Raw genomic sequence first — 18,161 nt, 5'->3', positions numbered from 1 at the left:
TATAAAATGTTAATGCAGGAATTGGATAGAGTCCAAGAACCTGCCCGAGATGTTTTTTTAAAAAAGAAAAAAAAAAGACCCTACCATGGCACTGTACCATGTTCCTTCACCTTGATATAATTAATGTTATTAATCACGGTCTTTTTTCGTCATTAATCGTGGTCTTTTTCTCCTTCATAATGGGGACAAATTAAAACTGTTGTGCAGAATCAAATACAGATTTGAGAGAATGTGAGTTGTGGGCTTGCTCCTCTTCAGAAGAGGATGAGCCCCTCGTTCACAGCACCAATTTACAGCTGCTTCCCCTCACGTGTAAGTTTAATGGAGCTTTGCCAAATAACTAATTCTCTGAGTTCATGGAACAGTAACTGTTGTCATGTGGTAGGAAGGGAAAAACAGAATTCTAAAATCATCAAGTGCAGATGTGGCTGGAAAGAATTGCAGAGCACCAAACAGAATTTTGAGCTGACCTCTATAACATTTCAAACTACTTTACTTAATATGCTTAAATAACGTATTTATAATTTAACTAATGTGTCTTCTTTAGAAGCTGCTACATATGCCTGAAGGCAAAAGGCAGAGCTGTCAAAGTACTGAAAGTAAGATCAATCTTTTTCCACTACGTCTAAGCTAACCAAAAAACCACTACAAAGAACATAAAGTACAGGAATAAAACACATCTTTCTTGGAAGTTACTGCTAATCTAAGTCATCCTCATGCGACAGGAACGTTTGAATTGTGAATGTAAGTAGTTGCAGGTTTTCCTTGGCATCTTCTCTTAAGAGTAACAGGAAGGAGGACTTGGGCACACGGTTTGACTGGCTATTCCAGCTAGTTTCTTGGTGCTGACTCCTGTTTGTCTTGGGAAATGGCTGAAATGGGAAAAAAATGTCAAGGAAGGGTGGATACAGTTTGGGAGATGATGGAAAAGCTGTACTGGAAAGACAAACTGTATTTTCCGTTGCTTTCTTTTATCTTCCTTACTCTATCATTTGCTCGTCATAATTACATAGGATGTGTATAATGATATTCCCACAGTGGTCAAAATAGAGAGGTGTAAACAGCGTGCTGTTACAGGCATGTCTCAGCATCAAAGCCAGCAGGTCTGAGCGACAAGTGTGTGCAGCTACCACTGCTTCTGCACGTACAGTTGCTTCATTTGCAGTAATGCGGTTGAATCTTAGGCTGCTATATTTTTAATGGAGCTTCCCTTGAACTTAAACAATATTGGCTACATATGGTAGGATAAACATTTCTGTGGGAGTAAGTCACTGTCACATCTACTGTAAAGTCTGTTTCTGTGCCCTGCTCTTAATGTCTGTCTGTGGCAGTTTATTTCTAAGACAAACAGGAACTCAAGGCCCCTGCTTAGATGATGTTCTTCGCAAATGCAGTGCTCATGCTTTTGTTTTTAAGGAGAGGTTTTTTTCCCCACAGAGCGTGCAGGTGTGCTTTTCAGCCTGGCTCGTTTCTTTTTCAAAACATGGACATCATCAGCTTTGTTGTTGTCATCACCATAAATTTGCTTGCCATAGAGCTGGCTTTGGAGACATACTGTCTTCAAAAGAATAATGCAGGAGTTGGTCCTACAGTGCACATTTATTCCAATGGCGAAATTGACACCTTCATGGACAACTAAGCTGATGAAATGAATGGTTTTGCTCATTTACAGTCTGAGAGGTGATTAAACTATAATGGCCAAAGCTAGAGCGATTCTGCATAGCATCCCATCTCCCTGAAGGATTCTTAACATGGCTTTCAGATTATTTAGCTTTCCCAACTTTGGGTTTATTGACCGCATGTAGATTGTGGGGTGATAAACTCTGGAGATCTTTTTCCAGGAGTATGCCAAAATTTTAGCTCTCTTCTGGTTTGCACACCTGGATTTGCTTCCCATGAAGAAAGTGGCAGTGGCATGTGCTTGGACATGTATATATACTAGACTGTAGTACCTAGATCGGAGGGTGCATGTTTAAGAAACTGTCTATTCAGGATTGTTTGGAATGGCTACCTCCTGGCAATGTGAAGCTTCTAGAAAATGTCACTAAAAGGTTAAGTTAACCTTTGTAGCAAACCTTCTGGTTTTGTCTACACATTATTGGTCAGCTTTGAGAATCTATTTTCTTTAACTGAGTGAGGTTTCTCATGTTATGGCATGGCCCAAATTTTTCAGCACTGAGGAACATTTTCTTCCAAGTAGCTGATGATTTATTAACACAGCAGCGACATTCTTGAAGCTGGTTTTTAAGCTGGTATTGAAATACCCCTGCTATTTAGGTAGCATTTCTTTTGTGTGTGTGTGTGTGTGTATGTGTGTGTTTTTAAGTATCTGTTGATGCTTTTCTTGACATCCAGATGTAATAGAAACGGTGTAAATATAAACTGTTAAAGACATTTGTCATGTTTGCAGCTTTGTATGCTTACTATACCAGAGTATGGTAAACATGAGATGTGCAAGATTTTCCAGTTAGCTCAGACAATTCCCATGATAGCAAGTAATGCGATTGAATTCAAACCTATTGCCTTCACTCTAGCTCTAAAATTTCAACTGTTGCTTCTCATTATTTTTTTTTTTTTCTTGCCAACAAGAATCTTTCTGCCGTAGCCTTGTTAATCTGATTTCTTTCACGAGCACCGTTTATTCCCTGATACCAGTCTAACTGGAGGACATACCACTCTTTAGTCCAGACAGGACAAGTTTTTGATACACAATTCCAGGAACACAGACAATTTTGCACAGTATCAGCATGGTCTTTTCAACAGACTGTACTAATATGCTATGGCATAGAAGTGAAATCTTTATTAGAAGTACTTGATGTCAAGCGCTTTTGTGTACTTCACACAGTCAGTGCTCTTAACTGAAAATAAAAATTCAGAACTGTCAGTTTTGCACTTATTTAATTTACAGGTAGGGGACAGACAAATGTAAATACGTTGCAGTAGAAACTGGCATTCTGAATTTCAAACGGAACCCTAACAGGCTTTCCTCTTTGCAAAAGAAAGCCTCTTGCTCATCTGTAATGAGCTTTTTATACCCTCGCACCCCAAGAGCTAACAAAATGTTAGAGGTGTAACAAACTGTGATCAGGATCCACTCCTAGCCTCCGAAGGTTTGACTGGTTTGATGACTTAACCTCTGCAGATGTACTGAGAATTGGAATATATTTTGCATATGTCAGCATAATATTGAAAAACGTTGATTTGTTTGTCAAAAATTATATAATTAAGACACTTTAAGTTATAAAAGTTATTAAGTTATATATAAAATTATATAATTTTAAGAACCACAGGTATGTTCTCTCAGTTTTAACTTTACCTCTAGGTAACATCAGAGTTTAACAGGGTATCACATACAACTTTTTCCTCCTATAATAATTACCCTGTTTTAAAACATTGGGAACTTATAAATATATTTAGATACTGCCTTCATATAAATTTTCAGACATAGAAGAGTGGTCCGTGACACAACTAACACTATACAATGATTTTTAGAAAGCAGTATCGGAAGTAGTTCCCTACAGAAGGGTAATTCAGTGAATTACCCTGTGAATTGACACAAAGCTACAAAGTAGAACAGGTGAGGTGAACTTAAGTCAGGCTCCTGGGGAAGGAGCCACTCTGGCTTATTTGCTGACTTTTATTTTCTTCGTAAATGTGAATTTAGAAATTTCTTCTGTATTTAGTGTGAAGTGCTGACTTGGTTTGGCGGAAGTGGAACTTTTCTGCCAAGATCCACGTTGCAGGCTGAAAAGAACGCTCAAGTGTTGCTTTCCTGCAGGGCTGCCACGTAGCTGCTCAGGCCGAGTCACCACAATATAATATACCCTTGAAAATGGAACAGTCTAAAAGTAGCTACAGTATTTGGCCACACAAAGGAATGTTTTTATGCAGAATTACAGGGCTTGTAATATTCCAGAGGTCAAGTAGTTTTCCTGTCTGCACATCCCATAGACCTTGTTCATCTGTGAAATACCAAATTAGACTGAATAATCAGACCTTTCTATTTTATTTCAGACCATATTTAATACACTAGTGCTTCTACTGTAGCTGAGAACTCACTAGGAGGCTGCAAGGATATTTATCTTCTCTCTTAGTAGTTGTCACAAATATTTGCCTCCATTATGATGATTATTATACTCAAAATGACTCTGCTTGGCGGTTTACATCAATACTGCCACTCCAAAAAACCCCAACACCTCAATCCCACAAGACAAAAAAGTTGGACAAATTGTGAAATCTGGGAGACAAGCTGCTTTGGATGTACTTCCATGCTGGCACTTTCCAAGGAAATTCTAATTATGTTAATGTCTTCAGCTCTTGCTTTGGAGCTTTTTTTTTTTTATATTTATTTCTCTTTTTAATTAGCAAAGTGCTTATGAAGGCCCCTTCCCTTTTCCTCTGGGGGGAGGTGTGTAAAGCAGCCGTTGTTCCTAGCAAGTGCTCAGCAGCCCAGGGGCACTGTTCCCCTATGGTGGCAATCCCGAGGGGCGTATGTTGCACTCACCCACGTGTGTATAGTGGCCGTCAGTCATTCTTCCAGGCCATTTCTTGTCATTCTTTTGAGGGGGAAGATGCTGAGTCCGTTTCAGTATAGATCTGTGCACACAGGGACACTGTAAGATACGTATTTATTTATGACTAATGGAAATGAGTGCGATCCCATGCATAAATTGGCTGATGGGTACGAGGCCTTGTCAGGCACTCCATTAAGGCTGCATAGGAAATTCTAAAGCCAATTTGAGTTGACTTCTTTTTCTCAACTGACAATAATTTATGTTTGGATGTTCAGCTTTTAGACTTAAATCTTTTATGCTTTTTGGATAGAGACACTGAAAATGATTCCATCTGCTTTAGTCAATAAGAGGATTATAAGCAGTACATTCTTGTTATAAAGACAGAAAAAATTACGTGCAGTGTTTTCAGCGTGGTTACAGTAGATGGCATTGAAAGATGTACAGCAGGGAAGGACTGCTGGGTGATGTGGTGGTCGGAGGACATCTTGGACATAGCGATCATGAGGTGATGAAGTTTTCAATTCTTGCAGAAGTAAGGAAGGGGGCTCAGCAGAACCACTACCTTGGACTCCCAAAGGGCCGACTTTGGCCTGGTTAAAAGCCTGGTGGGCAGAGTCCCTTGGGAGGCAGTCCTGAAGGGCCAGGGGGCCAGGAAATCTGCCGCGCAGCAGATGGGCACGTCCTTTGAGACTCTGCTACAGTCCTCTGGCTTAGGGGTAGATCCACCAGTGACTGCGTGTATTTTCCTTGTCTTCCTCTGCCTTCACCCTCCCTGAAGCAGGTTAACTGTATGGGAACAGCAATAAAGAACACCATCAATAGCCATTTGGAAAACTGTCTAAAAGAGGACTGAACAGACTGAGGACAGAATAATGTAAGTTGTTTATTACATACTCTTCTAGCTGGAACAAAAATGGAAAGTTAACAAGGCATTGTTGAGTACAAACGACTTCTAAATTCACTTACTGCAAAGCTGACTTTCCAGTTATAAAGTGAATCAGATGGTTCTTGGATAGCTGAAGAATGAGAAAACCAACCAAGCTGACAAAACTCTGTCTGTATGAAATGGAGCTCTGCGAGTTATGTAGAGGTGTCAGATGAAATCTGAGCCTAGCCTTGTGCCAGGGAGTCATCTGTGGTTTTCCTTTCAGAGCCCTGGGTACAGCTTTCCTCTGTGGGCATTTTCTTAAGTAGTCGATGCAATGTTGCCACATCAATTGTCAACAGGGAAAACATATGCTCAGATTGGTTTCTTGCCTCATTCCAAATCTTGATCCTCAAATCATTAGGAATTTTGGTCTGCAGCTGCACAAGTCCTGAACTGCCAAAACCTTCAACAGAGTTGAAAACCTAAATCAGAACTTGATTCCAATTTGCCTGTGTGTCCACCAGCAAATATATTTGTAAAAGATCATAATATATGCAGTAGATGAGGAATTATGCTCCATTCCAACTTCCCTGGAAGCACTGCTTCTTCCATGTGTAAGGGCAGGGGTGCATGTTGTGTTTTCATCTGGCTGACAGACATGGGGGCTGCTGCTGTGGGCTGAAGAATATAAACACTTTGCTGAGACATAGGAAAAATCCCCAGTGACTTTGTAAGAAGAATGTAAAAAATCCATCAAAATCCAAAACTTGCTGTGGAGTAGAGAAAACATGGCCAAACACAGTATTTATTTCCTGTTTCATCCTTTTCCCCAGACTCCCTTGGCATTTTTTGCTTCTGCATTCTAGTCTTACACAGACACCAAGAATTAGACCGCTGATAATATTTATCAGTATTATATATATATAATCATATAAAGTAAGTGTTACACGGCACTCGGCGGGCCTGAATCTTGCATATGAACAAGAGCTGTGACGCGCAAGGGTGGCAACGCAACTGGGCCAGAGAACCACTGGGACTGCCAAGAGCAGGAGAAAGTCACGTTTGTGCACGTGCTGCAGATCAGAATCAGAACGTGCAGTGGTGGTGGCCAGGAAGGAATCGCTGTGCTAGCAGCAGGTGGGGCCCCAGTGAGCCCCAGCGCGTGTCTCTGGTGGTTCTGTGTGTCCGTGGGTTCGAAATGGAGCTAGAAGGCAAGAGCGGTGAACAAGGCCAGTACTGCGCACAGAGGCTGCGCAGCCGGGGTTGGAAGTGGAGTTGTACAAGGTCTTCCATTAACCGCCTTTTCATTTCTTCCTTCCGTTCCAGGTGCAAGTGGGAAGTACACCTCAGGACCAAAGAATCGTGGGATACATTTCCTGCACTCACTTGCAAGCTATTGCAGGTACTGTCCTAATTTCCCTACCTTAGCGTTTCACTGTTCCTAGGCCTGTGGTGATACTCTTCTGCAAAAGTAGCAAGCACTGCTCCTCCAGTGTTTCTGACAAAGTGCAGTGTGTGTTGCAAATACCAGTGAAAGGCAGACAAGTACATCCCTAACCCTTCATGGTTTTGGTACACAAAAAGTACCCCTTGAGAGCTTTTCTTCTCTTTGCTTCCTCTTAACCAAATACTGTTATTTTAGCGAATACATTACTATCATCATCACTCAACGCATTCAGCAACCCATACTGTATTGGCAGTTAAACTATGATTTCTTTGTACATAACTGGGGATTATCAGAAGATGCAAGTTGGGACAGTTTTTCCACCAGAAATCAGCAGCCCGAATTCCCTGGGTTTTTGACCTGTAAACTTCATACATAAATGGCTTGCAAGTTAATGAACTCATTGAAAAATTCTCTTGGTCGTGTTTAAAAGCAGTTCCACTATTATGTTTACTACAGCAGGACGCAGTACGCTGTGTATCCTGTGTTTCATGAAACTGTTTTCTAAGGCCATTGAAGATATATAAAGTGCAAAATGTCTTAGCAGGCTGTGGAAGGCTTTTTTTTTAATTATTTTTTTTATTTCCGCTTCAACTTTAATCTTAGAAAACAATGAGATGTTCTTCAATAGCAGATTTCTGGTTCTGTGAGATACGTGGACTCCACTGCTTCCCATAACCAGACTGGAGTTTCACATAGCTCTGTCAGGTTGTGGTAGAGCCACATCCATCCACCTCAGCCTCCTCAACCATCTTATGACCTTTTTTAATGATAGTGGCTCAGCACCCAGCTCTTCTTTTAATGTTAATACTCAGAGCAAGATTGCAGTAGATGGGTGGCCTTACCTCCATTTTACAACCCAAGTCCAGAAAGCAACGGGGGAAAAAAGTTAGTAACTTTTATAGATACTAAGGTCAGTTTGTTTATTCCATTTTGAAATCAAGATGCTTCTCCATTTTAGCTGTTTACCTGAACATTCATTAATTAAAGTTGACCGATTCTTGGAATTCTTGGGATGTTTATGGAAAAAAATCAGAATCATAGGAGGGTTTGTGCTGGAAGGGATGTGAAGGGTCATCTAGTTCCAACCCCCCTGCCGTGGGCAGGGACCCCTGCCACTAGACCAGGTTGCTCCAAGCCCCATCCAGCCTGGCCCTGAACTCTTCCAGGGATGGGGCTTTCCTACCTTTTCCATCAACACTATCAGTTCTGTACTTAAGAGCAGTTGTAGTAGTAAAAGCTACATCTACAAACCTTTCCTTTGTGCGAGATCAGACTTTCTTAGCCAGAGGGATGGATAGCCATAGTTTTACTTGATGCAACCACGAGTGCTGTGCTCCTGCATGCTGGGGAGCATGACACAGCCCTCCTAGAGCGCACGAAGACAGCATGTGTGCTGCAGACTGAGGAAAGACAGTAATGTATTATAAATGATAGAACTCCGAGCCGACGCGCTGCAGCATGTCCGGGTTAACCCAGTCAGGCAGCTCGCATTCATTCCACTTTGTCAGTGCTTCAGTTGTAGACAGACAGACTTGGGAACAAAACTGCCAGTCCCTGAAGTACATTAGAGAGACTGGCTAGTTCTAAAGAAGGTTCATGAATTTTTCAGCTACATTTTAACAATGTAACGTCCTTCTCTGGTTTTCTATTTTTAACTCTGAAATTATGGTTACGTACTGTGAGATTGCTGCTGCGGAGCAGAGATTTTGTTGCTGTTCTAGTTTAGGTTATAAACCTCCAGTTTTAGTTCTGTTCCTTTTTACTACCTAGTCATGTATTCTTAGTTAGTCTTTGATAACCACCTTGTGAAATCCCTAAAATATTAAAGAGGAAGAGGGGGGAGAGAAGAAGAACGGGGAAGTAATATTCTATTTTCAAAGTCAGTCAAGGGTAAAATGCAACCTTTCATTTTCCTACTTATGTTCTTGCTCTATATTTTTAGGCTTATCTGGTTCAAACTACATTCAAATAGAGCAGACAATGATTTAAGAGTCTAACCGTCCTTTGATATATCATATTAGTTTATGTAATGAAATGGAAAACTAAAGTTCATAACTTTGGCAGAGCTGTGCTTTCTGATTTGTATCATCTGATTCATAACATTTCACACATTTAAAAAATTACTCAAGAACCAGTTCAGCGATGTAAAGATGTGGTATCTATAAAAACAAGTACTGTTTAAAAGGTTAGCCGTTTAAATCATCTTGTCATATGTGGCTGAGTGGAATTTGGCTTCCCTTCTAGGATACATAAACTTACACTTGACAGGTCTGATACTTGCATGAGTATGAAGTGAAGGGATCCAACTGCTTACGGTCGGGGACCAACTACTAATGCTTCTTCTCAAGAGATGCGCTGGCCCAACTCTGTTCTGAGCAATTACTGTTTTTTCAGACCTGACACTCTCCTTTTCCAATAAAACTTCAGAATTGGATGCAGCTCATCCTCTCAATCTCTGCCTATTACTGAATGGTGCTATGAAGCAGCTCTTCATTTCCACTGTGGAAATAGCTGCGTTTCAGTGACAAATGAAGGGATCTTTAATGAGACTTGAATGTAATTATTTTCAAGGGGCTGTTAAGTTTACATGGTTCTTTTATGTCTTTCAATTAAGTCAGTGATTAATGTTCTGGACAGGTTTTGCTGCCTAGGCTCCATCCAGCTCCCAAGTCCCTTTGAGTCATGGCTTCCAGGCAGCCCACCAAGCCATCAGAACAGAGTAAGCCTCAAGCTATTCCAGCCCAGGTCCGGATGACGTAGCATGCTGGATGCTATCTGATAACCTCGTTCACCTCCCTGCTCTGCGTTCAGTGGCAGTCTAGTCATTAGCAGTACAGGCACTGGCCGTGCAGGCTTCTCTAGCACCAGCTTCAGGTTCCACAAGCCTGCATGCAGCTTAAGCAGAACTCAGCTCAGGAATGAGAGAGATCCCTCAGTGTCTGAAATTCTGATGGTGCCATCAGGAGGAACGTGAGCGCTCAGCGTCCTTAGGCAGCGATTCCGCGAACATTTCTGAGGTGGGCAAAGCTGCCGTACCCGTGGCGCGGCAGCCTGGCCTTGCCCCCTGCCCTCGGTTGTGCTAACACAGCGGCTGTGGGCTGTGTTGCACTGGACGGGGGGACTTGACCAGGCTGAAAGGTAACCCGGCAGAACAGAAGGGGGTTTGTTGCTTCAGCTTTTTGGGTGGTTTGTTTTTACGTTGTTTTGCTTTCCCAGCCTAGCCCGGGTTAAGTATGTTGGAGGTGTAGGGATCTGCTTCATCTGTCACAGTCAGGTGTGGCACAGCCCGTCTCACGGCTAAACCAAAGCCTTTGGCTGTGTCTTGCGAACAATTTTTCCTTGTGACTAGGCTTTACACCCTGCATTTTACAAGCTTTTTTTTGCTCATCTTCCCCTGGTTCCCTGCCAGTATATCCCGTAGTGCTTATCAGTGCTGAGAATTCTGGTTTTAAAAACCTCCACTGGATCTTTTAATTTCCTCTGATGAGGCCTGTCAGCTGCTTTGCTCAGCCACCACAGTGCTGCTTCTAATGTCTTTCAGAGCAGGACAGAACAGTTCCTCGGTGTGTAGCACCTACCTGCAGTTCTAACTAAAGCCAGGATTCCACTTATTTCTGAAGTGAATGGAAAGGGCAAGCAAGATTATCCTATAATGAACAAAGGTAAAGTAGGTATTTATGTTGGCTGGGGTTTCCGACACTACCCTTTCATCCTTCCACAAAATCTGAAGCTGAAGGGAAGTTGCAAAGAATTCAGAAATACTGACTGCAGGAACCAGTCACAACACAATTATTTGCATTTTTCCAGGCCAGTTACTGACGAAAAGAGTGTAGAGCAATTAGCACAAATCTCTATTCTCTGGTTAATCACTGGTGGCAATCAGTCAGATCGGTGATTCTATCTGAATGTTTAATTAGAGCTGAAGGCTGGAAAGAGAAGTTGAATGTTAGTGTTGGGAGCTAGTACCTAGATTTCTTCTGTTAATATATACTGATGCTATTTCATTTCAGCAGCAGTTTCTGAAATGTCCGCTCCCCTGACTGTTCTGCATTCAGGTTTGGCTTCTCTTCTACTTAGGTGCCTGATTAGTTCAGTTATCTTCATCTCCAAAGCTACTGATCATTGGGAGTTGGTAAGATGCTGAGTCTCACGAGTAACTTTTGCATACAGATAGATGCAGTACCTGCTGTGTAGCTGCAGTGATCTGGGTAGCGGTAGTTTAATATTAATCTCAGAGAACAGTTATATTCGAGTCGCAGTAGAGGATCCCACCGTTTGTCATGGAAATGCAGCTCACTGCGTTGCACACGCTCCCCGCAGCGTACTGAAGTGCAATTACTTCTATGACCTCTAGTGGGGATAATCAGATATGCCAGACCATCAAAAGGTCTGCACTTTTTCTCCAAAGACATGAAAGTAAGTGTCATGGGCTTCTGGAGTTCCAAGGCTGCGATTTTTCTGTAGAGCCCTGAGGTTATCTGGTGTACGCTGCTGCTGCAAGGGCTCAGCATTCTTACCGAGGGGCATGTATGTCGCTAAAGTTCATGCTTTTTCAGTAACAGCAATGCATGTTACCAGACACCTTTCACAATATCCTCCTAAAATGTTTTTGCCTGTCCGTCTTTTGTTTTTCTCAAGTTTTCTGTTTTAGAGAATTTTACCTTTGTGTTTCAGTTCAGTGGGTTTGCTACATTCTTCACACTGATCTGTGACAGGTTGCTGCCTGAGTTTTATGCCCATATGGTAACAGCTGCATTATTTTATCATTCATCCTAGTGAAGCCATGCTAGATGGATAATTCACCGAAAATGAAAAAAACCTTGACAGTTCAGGGATGTAAAAGTCAGTCTCGGAGAGTTAAGCAATTCATATATTCAGGACTTTGTGGGGGGAGGAAGATGCTACTGCATTGTATGCAGTAGATGCGCCATGCTTAAAAGTTCTGTTATGAGGAAAAAAAAGGCAGGCCGGATGAAAGTACTGGCCTAGGGACATGAGGTAGGATAGAAAGATTCAGGTGCTGCCAAAGGAGGGTAGTCCACGACTGTAAATAGGCCTCACCAGAAAGCTGGGACTGCTCAGTTTCAGGAGGCGGCTCAGGAAGGAGCTTGTCAAAGTGTGTAAATACCTGATGGGAGGGTGTACAGAAGATGGAGGTAGCCTCTCCAGTGGGGCCCAGTGACAGGACAAGAGGCAATGGGCACAAACTGAAATGCAAGAAATGTCATTTAAACAAAGGAAAATGTTTGTTACTGCAAGGGTGACTAAGCACTGGCACAGGTTACCCAGAGGTTATGGTGCCTCTGGCCATAGGAGATACTCGAAGCCTGACTGGGCACGGTCCTGAGCAGCCTGCTGCAGGTGCCCCCACTTGAGCAGAGGGGTCAGCCTAGCCGATCTCCAGCGCTCCCTTTCAAGCTCATGCTTTCTGTGAACCTGTAGTTTTATCTGTAGCTTGAGTTAAGCAGAACGTATATGTTAGTCACGCACACCTTTTGTGGTTGGTGTCACCTGCTCCGGGCTGTATTATTCCACATGACCTATTTTTTGTGCTTTTGTCTAGCTACATCTTCACGGTAGGGCTTTCTTGTGCTGTTGTAGCAAGGGGTTTTCCCCAGAATACACCGGTCTGGATTTGTGCGATTGGGGTACTGCATGAACTGGAGGTACAAGGAGCTAGAAACTGTAGGTTGGGGAATAGATCCAGGAAGCACTTGTAGCTGCTTTTATATTACAGCCCAACTGATAAAGATTTGTTGGGAATAACACGAGTGAAAGAAAAAAAAAAACCACCAAGATTCTTTGCTGTCGGGAGTTACCAGCCTGAAGAGGTAAGTTGGTGTCAGAACCTGCTTAGAGCTCGCTCTGTCCCTAGTCGTGTTCTTTTTGATATTTCTTTCATTTAGAATTGTATCAAATCATGCTTGGTTGAACATTTCTGATTCAGTTTGTATTTAACTGTTGTTTTACCCCTCTACTCCCTAGAAAATCCCACCCTTCACCGTTTAATAGTGGTAGGAAGGTGAAGTCCTAAACTCTGAAGTTTGTCTGTCCACTAACACAGTTACAGCGTGCTGCAGAGCTCACATTTAAGCGGTTGAGACTAGTGATTAACAAGCTGTGGAGCATATAGACTTAAATGTTCGCCATCTCCATAGTGGCCACTGAAAGCAGCTTTGGACATACAGAACTAATGTTTTTAATTGCGTTTTACACCTTTGTAATAGCTAGCACAAAGCAGTAAATCAGGTTAAAATAAAACTGTAGTCAGAATAAGTCATCTGGGTCTGCTGCTCTCCCGATTGTGGCATTTGAAAACAAACCTTTGATTTTGAAGAAAAGTAATGTTGTTCTGACTTGAGATATCAAATCTGAAACAAGCAAAACTGTCAACTGTAAGTACAGTGAGAACAAAAGGAAAGGGAAGACAAGACGGTAAACAATTATTTCTAGAATATGTTCTTCATGCTCCTTTCCCCACATCAAGCTTTTGCTGTAATCATTTTAAGAGAGCCAGTAATTAATTTTTTTTTTAGACTTCATGTCACCTAATGTGCTTGAAATTGTGTGGTTAGCTGCTGTAATTAAAGAGCTGTTTTGTGTGCCACATGGCTTCACAAACGAAAAATACTTGGCAACCAGTCAATCTCAACCCTCTCCCGTCACTTCCATGAACGGGGGCACATCCACAGCACACGTAGCCTGGTGTAACTTCCTTGCAACTGGTGAACAGGATCTGGTTCGTTCTTGCTGAAGTCCTGCCCACCAAAACCTGTACTTACACATACCTGTAAAAATATGAAAAAATACTTCCAGTTTAGGCACTCTTAGTTGAACATAAATAGAACCCTTCCTCGGAGGGACTACTGCAGTGTTGAGCAATAGTAGTAAATATACTATTGATGTGTATTTACTAGAAACACTTGAAACTTAAATTTTTTCATTTTTAAAAATGAGAAAGCAAAGGAAAGAAAGATCAGGTGGTTTACCCCAGAACAGGCTGTCCGGTTTTGTCTGAAGTAGGATCCTAACTCTGAACACCAGATTACGTGTAGCGCATCATCGAAACGTCATCACCTTGGCTGGCCGGCTGCAGCACGTGCCCTGTCTGCTCATTTCTTCCGATGTGCCCAGTGCGATCGATTCCAGGAGATACGCAGGTCATCAGAAAGTGTGGTTCCTAATGAACCGCATAATGGGCTAAGCACTAGGTACCGAGGATACTATTCGCCACACATTTTTTATCTTGCACCCTTTTTCTCAAGGTGTCTAGCAGTAGCTTAGCAACTAATCCACATGTGGCTTAGAAGGAGGTCTTATTTCTTGTTTTCGTTATTTGCTACAGGAGATACTACTGTTCGATGCGAGCAGCTGGATATGCTTCAAGATTGGCTGTCTGAATTCAGAAAATCTACCTCCTCCTCCAGTACAGCCAATCCAGAGGAGCTGGTGGCTTTTGATGTAATCTGCGGAGATCTCAACTTCGATAACTGCTCCTCTGGTAAGACAAGGTTTTCCTCTTCCTGGTGTCTACCTATTCCAAAAAGAAACAGGAAGGCTCTAGATTCCTGTGGACTACAGAAATATACTAGAGAGTGACTGGCTTTTGCAAGGGAAGACCTAATTGCTACAGCTGCTTCTGAAATAGGTACCAGCCTTGAGCTGAGCCGAGGAGAGAAGCTCACACTTAGGCACTCTGCTGAGTTATGAAGCATGACAGTTTTTAAGGCACAAAGGGTGATAATTTGTGACTGATGGTAGCAATAATGAGGACAAATCCAGTGGTTTAGCTGTACTTCAATTAGGTAGACACCTGCTGTCCTAGAATTTTAGTTACTAATGAAATACCCGTAATGTTAAGGGGTTTTTGTGGAGAAAAAGTAGTAAATTCATGCTGTTTAAAAATAATTTGATGGTGCATATACACAGACATAGGAGATCACCGCTGCAGGGAGAACTAAAGATTGCTGAATCAGTCTGGGAAAAAAATAACTGATGTTGGGTACTTCTGGGTTTTTTTTATTTTAATAAATTTTTAATATTTACTTTTCTAGATTTGTATGCTGAGGGTACTAGAAAAACAACTCCACCAAACCCTAATTAACGGGTGGTGAGTTCACAGAGATGGGAGCCTTTTCCAAACGTAAGCACTAAGCTCTGTTAACAGTTCAGTTGCCAGCGCAGAGCGCAGAGCATTGTGTTTGTGCATCCTCTCAGCCCTCCTGCTCGGTGCGGCTCATCCAGCAGAGTCCTTGCTGGCTTTGTACCCTGGCAGTTGACTCTGCCGGTTTGGAGCTGGCCCATGGATCAGTGGTGGCCAGCGGCCAGCCTCCCGCAAGGCTGGTGGCTGAAAGGCCTTTGGCATGACTGGGCCACACTGGAAGGACTGAGGCACAAAGAGCACAAGGCTGGCGCAGCGAGGGGGGGTCGTCAGAGGGATTCTGGCTGTGCTGCGTCACCGGGGAGAGGGGCAGTGCACAGGTGTGCTCAGGCTGCCGCGGTTGAAGTGGCATCAAGCAATTCAGACCGGAGTTTGTGGATAAACGAGTGGATTTGTGAACAGCATCCAGCGTGAATTCTGTAGACTTCGTAAGAAGCCCAGGTAACTGAGACTGAGAGCAACAACGGTACCAAAAATAATTTTAAGAAACAAAAAGCAAGCATCATCTGATCTCATTAGTATTCTCTAATCTCATGACTTGTATCAGATACTTACAATGGAAGATTTTCTCAAAGTTGAAAAACATATAATTGGGTAGAAAAGCCCATCAACCCAAAACACAGCCCTTCTGTTGTTCACTTCTAGCTCATATGTACAAACAAATGAATCTGTCACAACTCTATGATCCAAAGTAACTGCAAAATGGTCTGAGCAGGTGCTGGCAACTGCCGCCAACTGGTAGAAGAATCAATTAGGCACTATGGAGGTGAACAGTAAGTGGTAACGGCTACAGAATAGTGTAGTTAAACATGCATTAGGAAAAAATACAACAGCAGCAGTGAGAGGAAGAAATGTGGTGAATAACAGGTCTTCAGCTAGCCAAGCTGCTGCCCAGACAGGCCGAGGAGGGAAGGGAGGCGACACATCTGCTGCGATTTGACTGTCTCACTTGCACTACTGTTGTATGGTCGGAGTGGCCTGGAGGCAAAGGTGGCCACCAAGGAAATAAACAATCTGCTGCAGACCGAAGGGGAGAGTGCCTGGCCAGATCGCAAATTGAAAAGTGAATGGGGCTATGCAGCACGCAGAGGGAGAGGGGGGAGTGGAGTGGTGAGGCAGAACATACGGTCAGTATCCTCCACCTAAGGAGTTCTGGCACCCTAACCAAGATCTTGCATGAGAAGCACAGAGTATATAATTAGTGCTGTTGTGATTTGCCTTCTTAAAGAAAAATTAAAACCAACTACTTGCTTTGGTAAATAACAGTTGTAAATCTACGACTACTAGAGAGAACTGGAAAATAGGTTATAGAAATCCATTTTAATTTTTCTATCTCTGCTGCTTCTTTATGTCCCCCTCTCCTTTAAACTTCACTCAGCCTGGAAGCTGAAATTAAGCTGGCTATTTCATTTTTTGTTTTTTTTACATTACTTACTTTCTTTCCTTATGCACTGAGCAAGATTAATGCAGTGTTTTAAAGCTTTCTCCTCCGTTTTTACATTACTCATTGTTTTAGGGACATTTGTTAGCATTATAGGGAACTGAACATCTTAAGTTTTTCTTCAGCAGTAATCAGCTTCCTGTAATCTATATATGATTTTCTGTATTCTTTCCCACTCCACAGACTGATACAGCAAGTAATTAATGTTTCGGTGAATATCAAGCTTCTATTCTTAGATGCACTGCCAGTACAGTTTTCAAAGATCTCCAGGTCCACGAGTGACCTTATGCTTATGAGAAATTTTCTGCAACTCTGTTTTCCCCTCCAGCTTTACAGAACATTGTGACAACATTCGTACAGTGAATTCACAATGAGTGGGAACATCATTAGAAAGTTACTGTCAGGTTGCTTTGGACTGACTTTTAGTGCAGGATGAAAAGCCTTCCAGTCAGATGGGTTAAGTTTGTCTCATCAGCTCTGACTTGTCACTGTCAGTGCCAGAGTCACAAATTAACCTTGTGACAAAACTTTAATCTGTCTTGGTTTTGAGGGAAATTTTGTAGATGTATGACATAACAAGGGAAAACTTGGAGAAACGAGCAATTGCACAGCTTTTCAGACAGACAGAGCAGTTCTCTGCATTGCACACGTGGCACATCCTAGGGAGGGTCAGGCTGCCGAGCCTCTGCCCCCACTCCAGGATACCCTGGCAAATGGAGTTTTCAGTCTCCCTGCAATGACAAGGCTGGTGGGGAGGTGGGGGAAACTAGAAAGATGTCATGAGCCAGATCAGCTGGTGTGGATGCAGCAGCTGAAGGACAGCCAGCTGTATTACTGACAATAACAGTGCCTCCAGCTCTGAACAGAGCACTGCTGTGCTCCATGTCTGTGTTCCGCTTCTTAGTAGGGAGAGGTCAACAGCTGCTTCACTTGGCCAGAGCAGTGTTTTACACAAGGAGATGCAATGTCTCAGATACAACAGTGACAGTTCTGCCTTCAGAGGACCTGTTTGCATGCGTACTTACCTAGTCTGTTGTCTTGGCAATAGGCAGTGACAAACAGGTGAATATTCTGCTCATCCCTGGAGAGTCTTCAAGCGTTGCTAACAAGTTTCAACCTTGTAAAAGGTGTAAGTGCTGCAGGAAAGAAAGGTAGCAGGAGCTGTTGCCAGTTTCTTACCATGTAACAAAAATGGAATTGTAGCAGGTGGTATTTGCAGGTTCTGGTGGCACTTGCTTCCCAGGCATACTGATTGCTGCATCAAACAGCGCATGCAGAACTAGAGCCTGACTAACTTCTTTGTGCAGCATCTGAAATTCTGATGTATACATTTTTGTAGGTTAGCTTACTAAATAATCCTAGGAGCTTGATGCACTGTATCTAATGCAAGGCTCACAGCAGCATCTAGGAAGAAATTAATTTAAAGTTGATAGGTCATGCTGATGATGTTTAGAATGGCTTTAATGCTGTAGACAATATCCCAAGCAAATTAGCAGTTGCATGGCCTTTCTCTTATCTATTACAGCTTGGAAAACGTTGAGTCAGGGAATTCTTCTGAAGTAAGTAAAGCACAAGCTTTTATCTTCAAACTTACCGAGCCACAAACAGCCATTTCCATTGCCGTAGTGTCAGCTAGCTGGACCAAAGCGTTGTCTGGGCGTAAGCAATGCGACGTCAGTGGCAGGGTGAGGAAACGTTGCAGAACCGTCACTTCAGTTCACAGCTAGAAA

At 42.6% G+C, this 18,161-nt stretch overlaps 1 protein-coding gene and 1 long non-coding RNA gene across 3 annotated transcripts in view; one reads left to right on the top strand and one right to left on the bottom strand.

Annotated features, from left to right (window-relative positions):
* SMPD3 (sphingomyelin phosphodiesterase 3) overlaps positions 1–18,161 on the top strand; it is a 120,802-nt gene that overhangs the window by 89,773 nt on the left and 12,868 nt on the right. Inside the window, exons 3-4 of the mRNA XM_055726322.1 lie at positions 6,709–6,784; positions 14,175–14,330. Coding sequence (XP_055582297.1) covers positions 6,709–6,784; positions 14,175–14,330 — 232 coding nt within the window. The remainder of the gene's footprint in view (positions 1–6,708; positions 6,785–14,174; positions 14,331–18,161) is intronic.
* Positions 2,297–18,160, bottom strand: LOC114017391 (uncharacterized). 2 transcript variants are annotated; one of them, XR_008735062.1, is made up of 5 exons: positions 18,026–18,160; positions 17,457–17,567; positions 14,245–14,363; positions 8,081–13,617; positions 2,297–5,300 (listed from the first exon to the last, which is right to left on the bottom strand). It is a non-coding gene; the product is annotated as an uncharacterized LOC114017391 (long non-coding RNA). The 2 variants fall into 2 exon arrangements; XR_003562432.2 differs by lacking the exon at positions 2,297–5,300 and having other exon boundaries at positions 5,378–13,617.

Source organism: Falco cherrug, chromosome 14, assembly GCF_023634085.1.
Source record: "Falco cherrug isolate bFalChe1 chromosome 14, bFalChe1.pri, whole genome shotgun sequence".
NCBI classification, from domain to species: Eukaryota; Metazoa; Chordata; class Aves; order Falconiformes; family Falconidae; genus Falco; species Falco cherrug.
The sequence above is the reverse complement of the archived record's forward strand: the minus strand, read 5'-3'. Positions and strand labels throughout refer to the sequence as shown.